We start from the raw sequence: 18,334 nt of genomic DNA on the forward strand, positions 1-18,334 counted from the left end.
AAGTAGTTTTGTTTTGGTTTTTGTTGGGTTTTTTTTAGTCATTTTTAAGAGTTGTGTCTCAAGCTTTTTTTGAGAGAAGTCTGCATTTCCTTCTAATGGAGGAGAGCATAACAAGATGATGTATGTGTTCGTGGCTAACTGGAAGAAAAACAGCTCCTACTTTTGTTCTCATGGATGTAATTTTCTAGCTTAAGGAAGAAAAACAGAGTTTACTAGAGTAATGTTAAAGTCCTGAAGAAAAAATACATTTGAAGGTCAGCTTTTATTTCTTTGAGATAAAATTGATTCAAATTTTACATTTGGATGTTCAGGTTCTGTCACACAGACTGCTAATAGTAATGGGGTATGTTCTCACTCTTCAGAAGTTACATGGGAAGGAGCTATTCCTTCATGTGATGCTTGGTCTGAACTTGTGTTTACTCATGTCATACGAGTAAATGAAAAACTAATAAACTGAATCTAGTGAGATTGAGAATATTTTAGTAAAATTATTTTCTAAATGTTTTTCTGGCCTTCCCTTTTTTTATTTGTTCATAGTTGAGGTGAAATTTGGACATTGTTTAAGTCAGTAGGTTATTTTGCCTTCAAAAAGTAGGCTAAAAATACGGACTTCCCCTGGCTTCTTTAAGAAAAAGCAAAAGATGTATTTACTTACAGCACAGCAGTTCCCAAATGCTGCATATTTATCACCTGTATAATTTTAGTAATAAGAAATATTATAATTATTATTTTTTCCTAACACATACTCTTCAACATAAGAAAAATTGAGCTGAATTCTGATTCTGAGAATGTCAGATTCATGCTGCATTTTGGTCTTGATAACCTTTCACATGGAGACTCTTCCTCTTTGATAGGGGTTGAAGATACATTTATTTCTACAAGATTTGTCACCCAAATGCTTATTGGCACAGGAACTCTTACTCTGTTGCAGCACATTAGCTAATGATCGCTTCCCATTCAAAGTCCAGTGAAAATACTAATTTCCAAAGCAATTCTGAAGACTTGGAAAAGGCACTTCGGGAACTTCATATTGTTTTGATACCATATTCTCTCTCTGCTCACTGTTGCTGGTGATTGTCCTCTGCAAAAGGTCTTCATCCACCCAGCTGATCTGGAGAAGGTCTTCTGGTTTATGTCAAAGTAACTCCAGCGACTTTTTTTCTTTTGAAAGCAAGAGTGTATTTTGGATATTCAGCAGTGGATTTTCATTTTAAATAAAATTGTCATTTTTCACTTTACCCAGTCATCGATGCCTTTATATTTGGAATCGTATAAATTTGTCCTGATTTTGGCTGGGATAGAGTTAAGTTTCTTCCTAGTAGCTGGTATAGTGCTGTGTTTTGTATTTAGTATGAGAATAATGTTGATAACACGGTGATGTTTTAGTTGTTGCTAAGTGGTGTTTACACTGGTCAAGGCCTTTTCAGCTTCCCATGCTCTGCCAGGTGCACAAGAAGCTGGGAGGGGGCACAGCCAGGACAGCTGACCCCAGCTGGCCAAAGGGATATCCCATACCATATGACATCATGCTCAGTATAGAAACTGGGCGGAGTTGGCTGGGGGGGGACAGCAGTTGCTGTTTGAGGACTAGCTGGAGGTTGGTCAACAGGTGGTGGCGGTTGTATTACTTGGTTGGTGGTGGTTTTTTTTTCCCCCTGGGTTTTGTTCCTCTCTCCCTCTTATTGTTTTCCTTTTCATAACAATTTATTATTATTTATATTTTTTATTTTTCCCAGTTATTAAACTGTCTTTATCTCAACCTACAAGTTTTCTTACTTTTGTTCTTCAATTCTCTCCTGCATCCCACCGGGGGGGGGGGGGGGGGGGCGGGGAGGGTGAGCGAGCGGCTGTGTGCTGCTTAGTTGCTGACTGAAGCTAAACCACAACAAAATTACATGTAGGAAATTAACTATTGCAAATTCTTCTATACCTTGAAGATATTTGCAGGTGATATCTACATTTGGATAGGAAAGATAAATATTGCTTAAAATATTCTATTTCTTTTGAAGGGTTACAGCTAGCAGTGTGACTGCAATACGCAATTTTCTCTTGGTGATCTTGATTTTGTTTCCATTTTTTGTAGTGTCAGACTGCTGAGGAGTAACAAGGTGAAGAACTTCTGGTTTTAAATATGCAAATCTACATGATGAGATAGTTGTTGTAAGCAATGTTTTTAAGGTATCTCATGAAATATTGGGAATCTGTTGTTCAATTGATGCTTTATTTGTCTTGAAAGGAAAGCACTGCTCGCTTTATCTTCCACGCTGAGCAAGTTGTATTGGGGAATAAAAAAGTGTGGCAGCTGAGACTTTTGCAGGCAATCCAGAAAATAGCCCAGATATTTCTGAAAGCAATGATCCAGGTCTCCCAAATGCCAGTCTGTGTCATTTGGCCACATGACGCATGAGTGAAAAAAAGCAGTTTTGACATGATATGAACAGAATGTTTCCAACTGTTTTGGATGTTTCATTTTAAGTTGCTCAAGAAGATACTTCAGTAGCTTAAGACAACCTTTCCTGTTAAATAAATAAGAATTTATTAGGTGCTTTCTACATAGTCAGTTCTAAATACGTATTTTAGATATTTAAATACACATCATTCATGAAACCAATAAAAATGTTCTCACTAATAGAATAATAACATCTTCAATAACGTTTTGAATAAAACTTGAAAATAAGTGCAGCAGTAGGCTGGATAATCCTTGAACCTAGTGCATATGAAGTCAGATTTGAGCAATGAAGGATTTCCACTTTAAGCAATAGTTTTTGTGCATGCACCACTTCCACTGGTAGCCACAGCAACACAGAAATACAGAGTGTTGGGCAGCAGCATGCTTATACAGTGCAGTCTCCCAGCTGCAGATGCTACCGGTATAACATCAACTTGGAGCACTGCTTCAGATTAAAGCTGCCCTTTTGGCTTGGATTTACACTGAAGGAAATGCTACTACCTTCCTGCGGCACACCACGAGGGGAAGAGGTGTATATAGTTCAATACACTGCTAGGTAGGGGCATAGCATGTCTGATAGTATTCGTAAAGCAAAAGCAAAGAATTATGCATTAGTTCTCTTGTGACTTTCTTGATTCAGTTTAAGATGTAATTAAGTAAACTAAGAAGTTGGTTTGCCATTAAGGAGGTTCTGTACCTTGTGGGTTTTGTTCTTTCTCTTTGAAGAAATGTGGAAACCAGTTTTTACTGGAGTGAAAAATCACATTTATTCATCCTGATCCCATTCAGCAGTTCTTTTCTCACCATCAGTTTAGAAATTGCCTTGGTATGAAGTGTAATTTTGTTCCCAAAGCTCAGAAAGCTGAGTCATCAGACTTTTAAGCTGGTTCTTTTAAACAGGACTGAGTTTGGAAAAGATTACTTAACAAGTAATATCTTTTTGCTTTCTTAGCCAAGTCTGGAGTGTAAACCTGCAATGGGATTTGTTTCCGCTTCTCGTTGAGTAAATGCAAGTCAGATGTTCAGTGAGTACATGCAATGTTGTACTGCTGTAGAACAATGATGCCTAAAAGCCTTATTCTTGCTCCCTATAAGTAATTACTCTTAGATCAAATTCTTAAATGTTAAACTGAAACAGTGCTAGACTGGTTCACACAGGCTTAAAGTAAAATATTCATATGAAATACTAACCTACAGCACTTTGGTCCATCAGATTCACAACATGTCTTTGAGCTGCCGTGGTTGTTCATCATGGCCTTCTCAATATGTGAGAAAGAGAGTCGCCAGGTGTTTCCTAAAGTTGAGTACAAGATGGTTAAATTGTTACACAGAACTAAGTACCGCTGTCTGTAACTAGGAAAAAAAAGACACTTTGTAATTGACTTAATTTTAAATATCAGCAATTTCTTTGCACTTTACTCAGTGACTACAATTACTTAATTCCTCCTTAATTCCCCAGCTGCTCCACACAAAGACAATTAGAATGTTAGGAATATAGGACATAGTTAAAGCATCCAAACAATTAACTACATTCTTGAGGATGCTTGGATTTACTTTAAAATTAAGCTTAATTCTGAACTTTCCTGCATTTGTTGAACAAGATTTGTGGAATTACACTACTCATAGAAATCTACTTTGAATCCTTTGAATTTCTGTTCTGTATTATTAGCCTTACTGCGTAACCATTCTGGTTTTGAATAAAAATCTTTGCTATTGGTTTCAATTTCTTTGTGCAAATAATATGCTTGTGAGTTTGTCTCAGGTAAGGTGACTATTCTAAAGCATTTATTTTTGTTCTTCTGGTAATGTTTCTGAAAACAATGATTAGCATAGATCAACCCCCTGTTTTCAAAATGCCAGCAATCATTTTTGTCTTCCTTACATAACCTGATATTGCCTGTTTGGTTCAGTTCTTCTTTGCATTTCATTTTCACAGGAAGATATAGCCCAGTAGAGCAGTAGTGATTTATTTGGCAGTGTTAAGATGGGCATGCTAATTAAAAAAAAAAAAAAGATTGCCTGAACTCTTTTTGCTGAAATTGTCTGTTCTCATAATGCAATGACAACTTTGGATGTTTCTGCTTTTTCCTTTTCACAGTTACTTCCACATCTAGTAACAAAGAAGAAATTGATTTTTTATATATATATATTAAACTCTTTTTTAAGAACATTATGGGTTTTATTTAAGAGGAATTTATAATCAATCAAAAGAAATTCTGGGTTCAGTCACTGGCTCTTTATGCTACAGGATATGGATTTAAAAAAAAAACTAATGTAGGCTTGGTGTGACAGTGGTCTGGAGGAAAAAAAGCAATGTTGTAGCTATACCAGAGTTCAATGAGAAATAATGTATCTTGCTAGAAAAGTACACAGTTTACTTCCTGCAGAAGTATGTAAGTTGTGTGTACAGTCCCACTTACAGGGATGTTTCCTGCTTTTTTAGAAATCTCCTTTTAATTTATTTTTTTTTCTTACAAAGCAAAGGAGGGGATGTTGCTGTTAAATACAGCACTAGCACAGGAAACGTCCATATTCATGTGTCTGACTTAGTAGATTTAGTGTAATGCTTTTCGGAATGGTTAGTATACAGCCTGGCAGAGCAGTTTCATCTTTAGATTTTAGTACAGGACAAGCAGCATCACAAATCTGATGTTTTAAAGAGGGATTTCAATTGTCTTTGATCTGGATATACCCAGGATAAGATAAAGATCTGTACCTCAAAGGGAGAATACTGAACAGAATCTGGATACCCTTTTTTTAGCAATTCTCAGTGATCAAGTTGTAGAGAAGATAATTAATAACTTAGATTATTGTCTGTATTTGAGGTACCTCTTGGAACCTTTTCTTTTTTGTTTTGTTTGGCTACTAAGTAAAGTGATTTATTTCTGAACTCTTGTCTGACTTTTCTTCCCAGCCACGGTTCAATTTTGAGACCATCCTGTGTGCTGGGCGGCCAGCTCTGCTGAACTTCCAAAGTCAAGATGATGTCCACTGATATTTCAGCTGAAGGATTTTTGATCTGAAGAGTTATTGCAGGGCTTCCAGGCTTTTTCCTTTTCACAGTTACTTCCACATCTAGTAACAAAGAAGAAATTGATTTTTTATATATATATATTAAACTCTTTTTTAAGAACATTATGGGTTTTATTTAAGAGGAATTTATAATCAATCAAAAGAAATTCTGGGTTCAGTCACTGCCTCTTTATGCTACAGGATATGGATTTAAAAAAAAAAAAAACATTAATAAGGCCTGTCGAGTTCTATGAAATAAGGAACACTCCTCTTGAACTGCTGTGTCTACAGCATCAGAAATACAGTAATGTTTTCCAATGAACAGCTTCACTGTTGAAAACACTGAGACTGAAGAGATTTGGCCGCAATGTTTCTGAAGGCTTTGGAGAATTAGCTAATGTATAAAAGCAAGCTCTTCCTTTTGCTACCAGCTCTTTGTAGGTGGCAGATAGATTAAAAATATATAGGTCACATAGGAAGTACCAAGCATGCAACAGAACCCTTAATATTCATTATTTTCATACGGGAAGAGGATTGCATAGTAGAGCAATGGGTTCCTCATGTAATATGATTAGCTCTGATGTATTTGTGGTGATTCTTAGCACAAGAGCAAACTTGAGATACTGGGGAGTGGAGGGGTTACAGTTATAGCTATGAAGAGACAGTTAACGGGAGGGGGGAATCACATTTTATTAACAGGGCAATACATATGCACAGTGTGATTTTTAGCACTCTTAGGTAAAGCTTGTTCTCTTGGTACTTACTTGTAATGTTTTTTACTTCTTGTTTAATAATTTGTCTTAGTGCTTGAAGCATTTTAAGGGCTGATAATTTTCCATCTTCATCTAAAAACTTGAACAAATGCTTTTCTTTTGGATTTCTTTTGGGTGTTAGATAATAATAGGCTCCAGTGTCATCACACTCATCCAGCTGAAGTCTTGTAACGGGCATTACAAGCATGATGTCAAACTCATTTGGCTCAGATATCTGCAAAGTATGAGAATACAATAGTCGATGTGCAACTTAGGTTTTATTCTCTTTAGGCTTTTCTACCAGCTGTGGTTTTATCTACAACTGCCTTGGTCTACTTTTCATGTCTGGTGTGAAAGATGAGCTTATTTTTGTGGATTTGTATTACAAGATTGCTGTGCATTCGACTGGAGAAGAGCAATTTACTGATAGCAGTTCATTTCCCAGCTTTCCAACTTAATAATTTTTAAGAGAGTTTTAAGATTCTTAATGCACAAACGCTGGTCTTAGTCATCCTTTTGCACATAGGAATCGGCTGTGAGGGGGAAAAAAATGCATTGCTGTGCCTGAAGCTGGGTTAAAAAAAAAAAAGTGTCCCTGTGTTTGACTTCGTTTCAGGTTGAGCTGGAACCAGAGAAAAAGTAGTGATATTTCTCCTGCTTTTTGAAAAAACTATAAACTAAAACGACACACTAAAAATGGGCACACAGCCTTTCATGCAGAGCTGTACCCGACTCGTCCTGCGGTTACACTGGCCTTACCTGCGTGCTGGGCAAGGGCAGGGGCTTGCTGCGGCTTTAAAGCAAGTCCCGATCAGGCAGCGTCTCTTACTAAATGCACACGCGTTCATCTTTCGGTAAGTTGCCTGTTTTACAATTAATTTTCGTTAATTAACGTAGTAATCCTTAAAGTCTTTCTCGTCGGGATGGGCCAGCTTACAGCCGTTCTCAAGCGGCAGGAGCAGGGCGAAGCCCGCTTGTGCGAGCCGCCCGCCGCGCCCTCCACTTGCCGGGCTCCGGGGCTCCACCTGCAGCCGCCGCCCGTTTCCCCCCGGCTGCGCCGCGGCACCAGCCCGGAGCCCGGCCCGGCACCTGGGGTGCGTGAGGCTCGGGCGGGACGGCGCCGGGACGGCCGCAGGCCCGCACCCACCTTGACGTGCTCGTAGTAGCTGCCGGCGCCCAGCCGCTCGATGGAGTCGAAGCTGCCATCCTTGCTCCGGATGCCCTGGATCAGCTGCGACACGACCTGGTTCACCAGCCCCGACGCCTCGGACACGTCCTGGCGGCCCAGGGTGAGCCGCGACAGCACCTCCCGGAGGCGCAGGGCGCCCGCTGCCGACGGGGCGCGGCGGATGGCCGCGGGGGCCGCGACCGCCCCGTCGGGCACCTCCGCTCGCCTCTGCGCCGCGGGGGCTCTGCCGGCCGGTGCCCTGCCCCGAGGAGCGGCGGGCGCCTCTCCGCCGCCCGCCGCCGGGTCCCTAACGGCGGAGGCTCGCCGCGCCGGGCGGCCGCGCCGGGCGGTGGATGCGTCCCTCCGCGGCGCCCGGAGGGTCCCGGCGCCGTCCGGGCTGCCGCCTGCGCCGCGGCCCCGCACGGAGCTGCGGGCTGCGCCCCTCGCCGCGCCCCGGCCCCGCGAGGCTGCGGGTGGCGCCCCCCGCCTGCCCCGCTCCCCTCTGCCGCCGGCGCCGTCCATGGCCTCCGCTGCCTCTCCGCGCCCGCGGGACGGCGAGCGCGGCCCCGCGGAAGGGGGGTTCCCGCCTCTCGCGTAAGGCAAGTTCCTCCTCCAGGCACCGCACATCCGCCGAGGAAACGAAACCCCAGCCGAGCGCGGGGCCGAGCCGCCCGCACTCCCGTGTGCTGCCCAGCCCTACCTGGCTCCGCCCGGCAGCCCTGGCGCGGGTAAGCTGCGGCAGGGGCAGGGGCAGCTGAGCCGAGCCGGGCTGAGCCGGGCCATCCCGCAAGCGCGGCCGCCCGCCTCCCACCAATCCCCTGGCAGCGTTTTCCCGCTCCCGGGCGGCCCCGCCTACCCGCGGAGCGAGGGCATGCGAGCACCGGCACCGCCAGGCCTCACCAGCCGCTCGCTACCGCCAGAGCGGTTGGTCGGGCCCCCGGCGGCACACGCCGCGCGCCGGGGCTGCTCCTCACGGAGCGGGGGAACGGGCGGCCGCGGAGAGGCACCTGGCCCCGCGGCTGCCGCGCCTCAGGCGCCAACGGCCCCGCCTCTCCCGCCCCCGAGCGGACGTGGCGCGGAGGCGCGCCCGCCCCTCCGCTCCCGGTCCCACCCCCCCGCTCCCGGTCCCGCCCCAGGCCGCTCCCCGCTACCGGCCGGGCCGTCGCTGCTGCCGCCGCGCGCGGGCGCCATGTTGCTGCGCAGCAGCTGGCGCCGCCTGGCGCTACCCCTGGCTCCGCGCCGCGGGCACCGCCGGGCGGGCGGTGAGGCCGAGGCGGCGGCGGCGGCGGCACCGCGCTACGAGGTGGTGGTGATCGGTGGGGGCCATGCGGGGACGGAGGCGGCGGCGGCGGCCGCTCGCGGCGGGGCCCGCACGCTGCTGCTCACGCACAGGATCGGCACCATCGGTACCGCCGGGGGGTGCCCGCGTCGGGTCGGGGCCAGGCTCGGCCGCGGGCGGAGGCGGGGAAGGTACCGCGGGGAGCAGGCCCGGCCTCCCGCTGCCGTCCGGGCCGGGCCCGCTTCCCGCGGGCGCCTCGGGTCTCGCCGGTGTGGGTAGCGGCGCTGAGCTGGGGAGGTTGCGGGAGCTCTGGGCGGCGGTGGTGAGGGGTGTCCGTGTGTCCCCTCCCTAGGGGAGATGTCCTGCAACCCCTCCTTCGGTGGCATCGGGAAGGGGCATCTCATGAGGGAGGTGGACGCCCTGGACGGGCTGTGCGGCCGGGTCTGCGACCGCTCCGGGGTGCACTACAAGGTGCTGAACCGCTGCAAGGGCCCGGCGGTGTGGGGCCTCCGCGCCCAGATCGACCGCGGCCGCTACAAGGAGAACATGCAGGTGAGAGCGGGCGGCGGCCGGGGCCGGGGCCGGGGCCGGGGCCGGGGCGGGCTGCCAGCCGGGGCTGAGCCCCCCTCTTCCCTCTCGCAGGGACGTTTACAAGTTAAACTCGGCTTTGGGCAGAGGCAGGACGGTGTCTGCCGGAAGTGTCCTTGTGCGGAGCGGGGAGGCGGCCGTCCGGCGCTGCTCCGGCGCCGTGTGGCTGGCTGGGCGCTCCCCAGGGGAGGGAGCGAGCGGGCTGGGCAGCGTGCCCTGGGCTCCTCTCCGCCCCGCAGCGCCCTGATGGCAGCCGGCACCTGCACGCCCCAGCTGAGGCGGAGGGGTTAGAGAGCATCAGCTTGGGAACGGGAGTGCTCGTGTGAGCGGCCCCGGGATTACACTGTTTAAGGATACGTAAACCGTGTCTAGGGATATCTGTGCATACAGTCTGGTAAAAATGGCAGCAGCTGTTCAATGGGTGTGAGGGTATTTTAAAAGAAAGTCAAGAGCGATGACTAGTTTAAAACCACAGTTTTATTTCCAGGGATTTTTTGTGTGCGCGTTTGTGGGCTGGAGTATTAGAATGAATTACTCGACTCTGAAGTTTTAGGATAAACTACGGAGGATGATAGGGGCGGGGGTTGTTTTGTTTTTTTAATATTTTCCTATCAAACCTAGATACCTTTCTGTTTGGTACTTTAATGCAGTGTAGGTTGTTGGAGCTCAGCATAATTTAAAAAATGCTCTAGCATTTTATATACAGGTCAAGCTTCATGACCAAAGAGTTTCTTTTGAGCTTAAACTCTTACCGGTGAGTAGAAAGTTCTACTTGATAGATCAGGGTGGTACGGTAACCGAGTGTCTGCCAAGTGGCCTGGTAAGAATGGAAAAGGGAAGAGGGTGACAGATGTTTTGGAAATCAGCAGGGTTTGGGACTGCCCATATGTCTCATAACTTCCTAGATTTTTGCAGTAACTCCTTTCATGACAGAAAGAAATCCTTAACACGCCACTGTTGACAGTTCATGAGGCATCTGTGGAGGATCTTCTCTTGACAGAGCCAGAACCAGACCATCCTGGGAAATGCCGAGTCACAGGAGTCGTTCTGGGTATGTGCTAATAACTCAGTAAGCACCTACAGTTACTCTACACTAAGAGCAGCTTTTGGGGTAAACATTTCTGATTCATCAGTGAGAAAGTTGAATTAGCCGATAGAGTTGATTTAGGCCGAGTGTGAACTAAATTAGGTTAATATGTGTAATACGATGAAAAACATACCTGGATTGATATGATATTGGGAGGTTACAGAAGTTTAATTTTCTTCAGGCTAGTGATACTGAATTCCATGCTGTGTTTTGGGATTTTATATGGTAAATGGTGTATGCTGCCAACAACGTTACGGGGCAGCGGTGTCCTGTTACTAGCAGACTCACGCTTTAGTACCCCTTGCTGTTCTAGTAAACAAGCTTTCCAAAATAAAGGCCTGGATAGGAATTTTTCCGAGGAGTGGGTTTTCTGTGTTAGGGATAACATTCTTAGGAACAAGAAAAATACAGGAATAACTACATGCTGCTTATTGCAGTTATTACTATTAATGCTTTTATTATTGAAATGCTGACTTTGTTAAATAATAAAAGATGGATAAACCCTCAGTGAACACTGTTAGCCTAGTTTTAGACAGAAGCACCAGAATACCAGGGCTTTGTTGATACTAAAATATGTGCATCTCTGCAAATTTGCTGTTTCAGGGGATGGGAGCGCAGTACATGCTGGGAGTGTTATCCTGACCACTGGTACGTTTCTGAGGGGTATGGTCCTCATCGGACTGGAGATGCACCCGGCTGGGCGGCTAGGGGACCAGCCAGCCATCGGGCTGGCTGAGACTCTGGAGAAACTGGGATTTGCTGTGGGCAGGCTGAAGACTGGGACGCCGCCCCGACTTGCCAAAGATACGATTGACTTCAGTGGTCTGGAGGAACGTGCAGCTGACAATCCTCCGGTGCCGTTCAGCTTCCTCAGCAAGGCTGTGTGGATCAAGGTGGGATAGCACACATCAAATGCATATAGAGCCAGGTGGGGAGCAGTTCCAGGAATCAGCTCGGAATCAGCTCAGAATCAGCCAGGGATTTGATGGCTGGGAAAGGGAGCTGGGCAGTATTCATACTGGAGGTGTTACGTTTCTGGGGACTCTCAATGCAAGGGGAGAAATTGCTTGTTTTCTTTTGAAAGCAAGTACCCTTTTCCTCCCGCTTCTCAACTTGAGAACCAAACTTGCTTTACTTTTAGAGTCAGAGTTGCGTGAAATATGATATTGTTAGTAGTATTCTTTGTGTGCTGGTTACATGGGTGGTTTACAAAATTATTCCAGTATTAGACCTGTATTGTGGAGATTTATGATGTCTTGCTTGTTACCCCAGCCTAGAATAAGATAAAAATGTTGAGATTAGAGATCATTAATAGTGTTCACTAGGAAAGAGAAAGGATGGAGTTATCCACAGAGCTCAGAGGTGGCATGTTAACAGTAAATTAAAGGCAGAAGAAACTCAGTTTTCCAAAGAAAAGCTTGGAAAATGGATGGCCGCCTTACTTAATTCTGTGCTGTTTAACTGCATTATGTATCAGGAGGTAATTTGCCCCAGAGCATATAGGAATTGCAATAACCTATTATAATCAGGGGGGTGAAAGTAATGTCCCTTGAAGTCCTTGGTATGTGTACGAAAGTTTTTAAGGAGCTGAGGTGCAACATTATTACTATTTTGAATGTGAGTCTATTGACTCTTTTTCAGAAAAATCAGTGAAATACTTTACATGGTGGGTTTTTTTCCAAACCTTGAATTTTTCATGTTAATTGCAGGGTTTTGAGAGATTTCTTTTTTTTTCTTCACCAAACTCTTTAACTGGCTGTTAGTTGTAGGGTCAGCACTTACGCCTCTTAACTTCAGAGCTTAGAATTCCTGTGGTTAATTTGAATGCTGTGATACTATGTGGTGCTTAAATAGGAATATGCATCCTGTAATTAGGAATTCAGTGTATAGAATATAACTTGAATTCTGGACTCCCAAGTTCTGTTCTGTTCTTGGTCTGCTTTTGGGCATGTTGCTCAAGCTCTCTGATTGTTCATGTTCTGTCCATAGAGTGGGTATGACAGCACTGCCCATCTCTCCAGGAAGTGAGAACCAACTGTCATGTAAAAGCCCTTGGAGATCATTGAGTTGTTCAGTAAGAGTACAGTGATGTGACTGGATTAACTTAAAGTGAGCTTTGGCCTCTTTCAGCCAGAAGATCAGTTGTCATGTTACCTGACTCACACTACCCTGAAAGCCCAGCAAATTATCCATGATAACCTCCACCTGAACAACCATGTAAGGGAGACAACGAGGGGCCCACGGTAAGTATGTGGCATCATGCCAGGCTCTCAATGGCAGGAGCTGACAGTCTGTCTGAAACTGTGGGTCTCCCCTGCTTTGCTTCTGGAAAGTTACTTTTTCTCCATGTCAGGTGGTGCTCATGGCTATTTACTGTTGCAGGTACTGCCCCTCTCTTGAATCAAAGGTTCTGCGCTTCCCAAACCGAAAACATCAGGTGTGGCTGGAGCCCGAAGGCTTGGAGTCCAATGTCATTTACCCCCAAGGCATGTCGATGACGCTGCCGCCTGAGCTCCAGGAGCAGGTGATCAAATCCATCCCAGGCTTGGAAAAAGCCAAGATGTTACAGCCAGGTGAGGGAGATGAATAGTTTTAAATCTATTTGCCATATTGGTTACCAGATAATAAAAAAAACAGATTTTGTTTAGAGCATAACAAAACAAAAGAAATATGAAACAAAACTAATTCTTGGATGGAGGGATTTTTCTTTGGTTGTTTTTAAATCGTAAATAAAAGTTGATAAGTCATTCTGCCCCACTGATTGCCTTTGCTGATAAATAGGGACCTTCAAAATCCCTCCCATAAGAGCTGTCTTGTTGTTTGTCATAGGCTACGGGGTGCAATATGATTTTTTAGATCCCCGTCAACTGACTGCTTCTCTCGAGTCTCGTCTTGTTCAGCGCCTCTTCTTTGCAGGCCAGATAAATGGTACTACAGGCTATGAAGAAGCTGCAGCTCAGGTGGGTGAATCTGATTGTGTATACTCAGCGCTCAGAAAGGGATATTGCCTTGGCATTTGTCTTTGATACACAGTCTTGCTAGGCCCATCTTGTGCTAATGAGATGTTCTTTTTTCTGTTGCTCGCTCCCATTCCAGACTTGCCCAGATATTTTTACTTTTAGTATCTACAGTTGCTGTTACTGAGATTGCAGTAACAAAAGCAATTGGAAGCACTGTCAAATGTTTCAGCGTGGAGACTGTGCAATTGGTATAATTGAAAACGTGGGAATTGTCTCTAGTCATGTCAGCAGGGGCTGAGAAGCCCTTCAGACGCTCGTACTATCACAAGAAAGAAACTGCCTAGATTACTAGCACAGACTATTGCATTTTCCAGGGTACAGTTTGACACATGAGTCTTTGGAGACAGATGTGCTGATATTTTAGCCACAAAGAGGACGATAAATGTTTTTTGTTTTGTTTTATGTCTGCCTAGGGTGTCATTGCTGGGATCAATGCTTGCCTACGGGTTCACGGCAAGCCCCCTTTCATTGTCAGTCGCACCGAAGGCTATGTTGGTGTCCTGATCGATGACCTTACCACTCTGGGCACCAGTGAGCCATACCGGATGTTCACCAGCCGCGTGGAGTTCCGCATGTCCCTCCGACCTGACAATGCCGATGCCAGGCTCACTCACAGAGGTACTTTTTTATGGTGGCTCTTGCAGTGAGCAGCCCTGCCTGGTTGTAGACCTTTGTGTCATACGCCATCTGTCTCTGCAGGTTTTGAAGAAGCTGGGTGTGTGTCACAGCAGCGATACGAACAAGCGGTTAAGATGAGAGCTGCTTTAGAGGATGGTATTGCAACACTAAAATCCCTTCAGTTCAGCATATCCAAATGGTCCCAGTTAATACCAGAAGTTTCCATCAGTAGCAGTCGAAGGTCGCCTGTCAGGTAAAGGTTACAGCTGAGGCTTTCTGGTCTGACCTGTGCTTGCTTTAGCACATCTGGCTAGTGGTTTGACAGCATTTGTCCATCCTTCCTGAAGCTGTTGGTTCCAAGCCATCCTTGGAAGTTCCAAGATTCCATCTTTATCGCCTTCAGGGGACAGACATCTGATGTTTGCCTATAGAATAAGTGCGACGTTGATGTTTTTACTGTGCCACGTTTCCTGGTGCTGACGTAGGCTCCCAAAGTAAGGGGGTACTCCACTGGCCCAGTCAGTTCTTGCTGAGAGCGTCACCGAGTGGTGATGGTTTTGCAGTGGGTTGCTGCTTTGCTGAAAGCTTGATAAAGTGGTGATTGATTTCGGGCTAGTGTCAGATGGTAGCTGTTCTTGTACACAAAGGCACTTGCTTCCCTTAGCCATCCTTTATCTCAGCTTATCTTTTCTGTTGTTTTAAATCAGTGACTAAGAGCTGGCTGACTCAGTCTGTGTGAAAGGTTCCCCTTGATGCCCTTACCTCGTCCCTTCTATCTGGCTGTTCATTTTTCATAAAGAGCCCCTCTGCAAGAGCTGAACTGCTCTTGTGTACACTGAGAGGAGATAGTAGGGAGGTGAGCCTGGCTCTGCACTTGTTCTGGCTTATGCTGAGATCTTTACGAGTTTGAGCTGGGAACAGCTGTAAATCTGCCTTACGCAAGCGACTCCTCCTTACCATAAAATCTTCCTCTTGTTCTCTGCAGTGCCTTTGACATCCTTCAATATCCGGAGGCCAACATGGAGGTTCTGGCAAGGGCTGTTCCAGAGCCCCTGGAAAAGCTTGCTCAGTGGAGAGAACTGGCAGAAAGATTGAAAATAGAAGGTAAAGTACAAGAGTTAGTGGGATCTGTGTAGGTTTTGTTCAGTAAGGGGAGAGCCAACCCATTCATCCCAGTATGTTTGTGTTGCTGCTTAGTGAAATGAAACACTGTTATTGGAGCATGCACCTTTTACCATAGGCCACAGCCCTATGAAACCACCTGTGTTTCACTTTGTGGGGTGAGATCAATTATTCATGTTCATTCCTGGGTTTTTCCTCCTTACTGCTCAGCCAAATAGACCATCCTTTCCTGGGATGAGAGGAAAAGCCAACCCATGTATCTTAATTCCTGTAACAAACTAAAGAGTATGACTTCTTCCAAAGTAGTGATGTGAATTAGTCTCTTCAGTCTGTGAGACTTCCTTAGGAGCTTTTGACCATCTCAGTGGAATTGCTCATTCTGCTTCCAAGAATTCCTGCAAGTGACCTGTTTCCCATGAACATCTATATCTGGCCGTCTTGTTTCCTTGATTTTCCATTGCAGCTGCTTACGAGTGGTGTGTAGTCAATCAGCAGCAGGAAATAGAAGAAGTGCGTCGTGATGAAGCCCTCCGACTGCCAGAGGACCTAGATTACTTTGCCATTGATGCATCGCTCTCAGCAGAGGTGCGGGAGAAACTGGACTCTAACCGTCCCCAGACGGTAAGATATTGGGCCACAGCAAGGTTGAGCAGCAATGAAATCCCTTCTGTGTCTTCCCAAGGGACGTGGGGGGTGAGGAGAATCCGGGAAAGGAATACCCACAGGTTTTGATCTCATTTTTCACTAGCTTCAGTGTGTAGGTTTGTTCTTGGTTAACTTGCTCCTGTTTCCACATGCAGATTGGTGCAGTCAGCCGCATCCCTGGAATTACACCAGCTGCTATCGTTAACCTGCTAAGATTTGTGAAAACCAATTACCGGAAGACAGAGAAGCTAAAAGCATTACCTCAGACTGGCAGGTATTTACCAGGGAAAATGTACTCAGAGAAAGCAGCTTCCCAAAGACAGATTTCAGCAGAGTTTTCTGAAGAGGAGCCAGAGAGTACCTTTGTTAAAACACCTTTGTAGAGAAGCGTACCCCTCCTACCAGAGAACGTGGCAAGATCAGCTGTGCTCATGAGCCTCTTCACAGATAAAACCGATGCTGGCTGGATCCAAAGCAGTTCTAGTTGCGTCCTGTGGCAGCATCATTGAGTAGAACAAAGATGACGAATGCGCAAACCTTAAGTAAATGCTCAGGAACGTAACTACAGCCTTTGATTTTGCCAAGCCATATGAAAAGACAGGGGAATTGCTTTAAAATTCCACTCACTTGGAAGATACCAGGTAGTCAAAATCTATTCTAAAGCATCTTGGGAAGGATGGTATTTTGCTATCTGAAATGAGTAAGAAATGGTACCATGCTGAACCCACGGCAGCACAAGAGGATTTGAGCTGGAAAGTGTGCTCCATTGACTTTAGTACTTGTGTTCATAGCTGTGCAGTGACTACGCACAGTCTGATGTTTTAGTGTGATGTCAGCCAGTAGGAGACACTTGGTTATGAAAATGTCTGTCACAAGAATATTTAAACTTATGGAGGAGACCGATTGAATGTAAACACTGTATCCTGGGCTTTTTTTCTCCTTTAAAATAAATAAAGCTTATCTTGAAACTTCCCGAAGAACTTGGTGGTCACTTAGCTTTCAGTTTAGCCTTAGCAATTCACTGGGTCACAATTCACAGGTAAGGTGGGGCGAGATTTGCTACAGAGCTGGTGAAGGCAGCTGGAGCGAGACTCAGTGCCTGGGCCAGGGTGCTGAGGAAGGCAGAGGGCATGTTGGAGCCTGCCCCAGGAGCCCCAGTGTGGGGGGGCAGTGTGGTGACTGACGTGCTGGGGGCCAGGGGGTGGGTGGCTTGGCAGCCCAGGGGAGCAGGACTGGGGGTTTCTCATCAGCACTGGTCCTGCAACTGACAGTAATATAACTTCCATCTGAATGATACACACTTTGGGCAGTCAATTAATCATGTGCCATCAAGAAACCAAACAGCTACATTCAAGCTGTTGCTGCGCACCTACTGAAACCTTGCCTGACTTTGGCAGAGGTCTCTGATGCTAGTCTCATTTCTGAGCATCCTCTGAATTGACTGTGCAAACAGGCTTGGGAACAAGTTTTGTTGGAGTTAAATACAGCTATCTTTCTGAAATGATCCTGGACCCTTCTCTGTCTATTTGCTCTGGGTGAGTGGTTCCTTTCCGGTCCAGAGAAAGGAGTCAGAGCAAATCATTTTTGTTGACAGAGGCCCTATCATGCAGCAGGAGCTTGCTTTGGGGCATCATCTGCCTGCCTGAAAGTGTCTCCCTGTCACCAGCTATTGGTTTGTACAGAACAGCTTTAGACACATGATTCGTAGGTCATTTTGTGTCAGAACGACTTGGAAAAGCTAAGTGTATCTCCCCCTTTAGGGGGGCAGAAAATAGTCTGTAGCATATTTTCCTTTCAGCTTTTTCAGCTCAAAGAATTACTTCAACTTTGTAGTTTAGCGTAAGGAAGGCAGCTACGCTTTCTGCAGTGTAACTTAGGCTGCAGGTACAGTGTTCTTGAAATTCCAGCTATGTGAATCTGAAGCAGCCCTGAATGCCATGCCTCTCTGCCTCTTCAAAGCTGCAGAGCTTCTGATCAAAAGCATTTTCTTTGTTTTTGATGTACTGATGTCTGTAAAAACTTAGATCTAGTTTTTACAGACTAGGAAGGAAGCCCTATTGACACCTTCATCCTCTCACTTTTAAGCAGATTGTGCAATGTCTGGGCTAGTTCTTGTCAGCAGTCATTTGACAGGAAAACCTTGCTTCCAATAATGTGTGTCTTGAAAGGCAAGCCCCTCACGCCCTGCTACAAAAGCAAACACTTTTTCCTCAGCTTTCTGTGCTAAATTTCTGTGCTACAAAGGCCTTGGTCCTGGTCTTGCACACACCAGTGTAAATCAAAGGGTGATTCTGCTGAGCTGGGCTGCACCGGTGTCAAAGGAAGAGCAGAAGGAGTGAGCTTTTGCTTTTTTTACTTCTAGCAATTTAATAATGCACAGCTGTGGTCTAAGAGTTAGAAAGCGGGGAGAGAGTAAGTTAACTCTGGCAGAAATTGAAGTCAGAAGTGCGTGGATGCATTGCTTTCCAGCAGATCTTTTGTAACAACTGCTCTCTGTATTTCAGTGTGAAGTGGGTCTTTGGCCACCAAGCTCCCTTGTTAAGGCAGGGTGTCCTCTGCTCACATACGGGGGTTAATGATGTCCATCGTTGCTG

At 46.0% G+C, this 18,334-nt stretch overlaps 2 protein-coding genes across 3 annotated transcripts; one reads left to right on the plus strand and one right to left on the minus strand.

The window, feature by feature from the left end:
• Window positions 1-1,639: 1,639 nt before the first annotated feature.
• CGAS (cyclic GMP-AMP synthase) lies at window positions 1,640-8,117 on the minus strand. 2 transcript variants are annotated; one of them, XM_075498202.1, is made up of 5 exons: window positions 7,361-8,117; window positions 6,226-6,448; window positions 5,279-5,524; window positions 3,641-3,743; window positions 1,640-2,516 (listed from the first exon to the last, which is right to left on the minus strand). In XM_075498202.1, the coding sequence occupies exons 1-5, from the start codon at window positions 8,006-8,008 to the stop codon at window positions 2,174-2,176; spliced, it is 1,563 nt and encodes a 520-aa protein (XP_075354317.1). In that variant the 5' UTR covers window positions 8,009-8,117; the 3' UTR covers window positions 1,640-2,173. The 2 variants fall into 2 exon arrangements, with proteins under 2 accessions (XP_075354317.1, XP_075354318.1); XM_075498203.1 differs by lacking the exon at window positions 5,279-5,524.
• Window positions 8,118-8,521: 404 nt separating this feature from the next.
• Window positions 8,522-16,712, plus strand: MTO1 (mitochondrial tRNA translation optimization 1). The gene is made up of 12 exons (XM_075498200.1): window positions 8,522-8,787; window positions 9,013-9,212; window positions 10,182-10,299; window positions 10,939-11,228; window positions 12,466-12,578; window positions 12,718-12,908; window positions 13,165-13,295; window positions 13,769-13,973; window positions 14,055-14,226; window positions 14,959-15,077; window positions 15,559-15,716; window positions 15,896-16,712. Exons 1-12 carry the CDS (start codon window positions 8,571-8,573, stop codon window positions 16,121-16,123), a joined length of 2,142 nt encoding a protein of 713 aa, XP_075354315.1. The 5' UTR covers window positions 8,522-8,570; the 3' UTR covers window positions 16,124-16,712.
• The last annotated feature ends 1,622 nt before the right edge of the window (window positions 16,713-18,334 follow it).

Source organism: Mycteria americana, chromosome 3, assembly GCF_035582795.1.
Source record: "Mycteria americana isolate JAX WOST 10 ecotype Jacksonville Zoo and Gardens chromosome 3, USCA_MyAme_1.0, whole genome shotgun sequence".
In the NCBI taxonomy this organism is placed as follows: domain Eukaryota; kingdom Metazoa; phylum Chordata; class Aves; order Ciconiiformes; family Ciconiidae; genus Mycteria; species Mycteria americana.

Excerpts from the sequence above, each read along its gene's own strand:
- CGAS (XM_075498202.1), bottom strand. The coding sequence starts at position 8,008 with ATGTGCGGTGCCTGGAGGAGGAACTTGCCTTACGCGAGAGGCGGGAAC. Across the intron at positions 3,744-5,278 it reads AAAAGAAAAGGTTCCAAGAG|GAAACACCTGGCGACTCTCT; the intron begins GTACCTCAAATA and ends ACTCAACTTTAG. Across the intron at positions 2,517-3,640 it reads GATGGACCAAAGTGCTGTAG|GAAAGGTTGTCTTAAGCTAC; the intron begins GTTAGTATTTCA and ends TTTATTTAACAG.
- MTO1 (XM_075498200.1), top strand. The coding sequence starts at position 8,571 with ATGTTGCTGCGCAGCAGCTGGCGCCGCCTGGCGCTACCCCTGGCTCCG. Across the intron at positions 10,300-10,938 it reads AGTCACAGGAGTCGTTCTGG|GGGATGGGAGCGCAGTACAT; the intron begins GTATGTGCTAAT and ends TTGCTGTTTCAG. Across the intron at positions 12,579-12,717 it reads GAGACAACGAGGGGCCCACG|GTACTGCCCCTCTCTTGAAT; the intron begins GTAAGTATGTGG and ends TTACTGTTGCAG.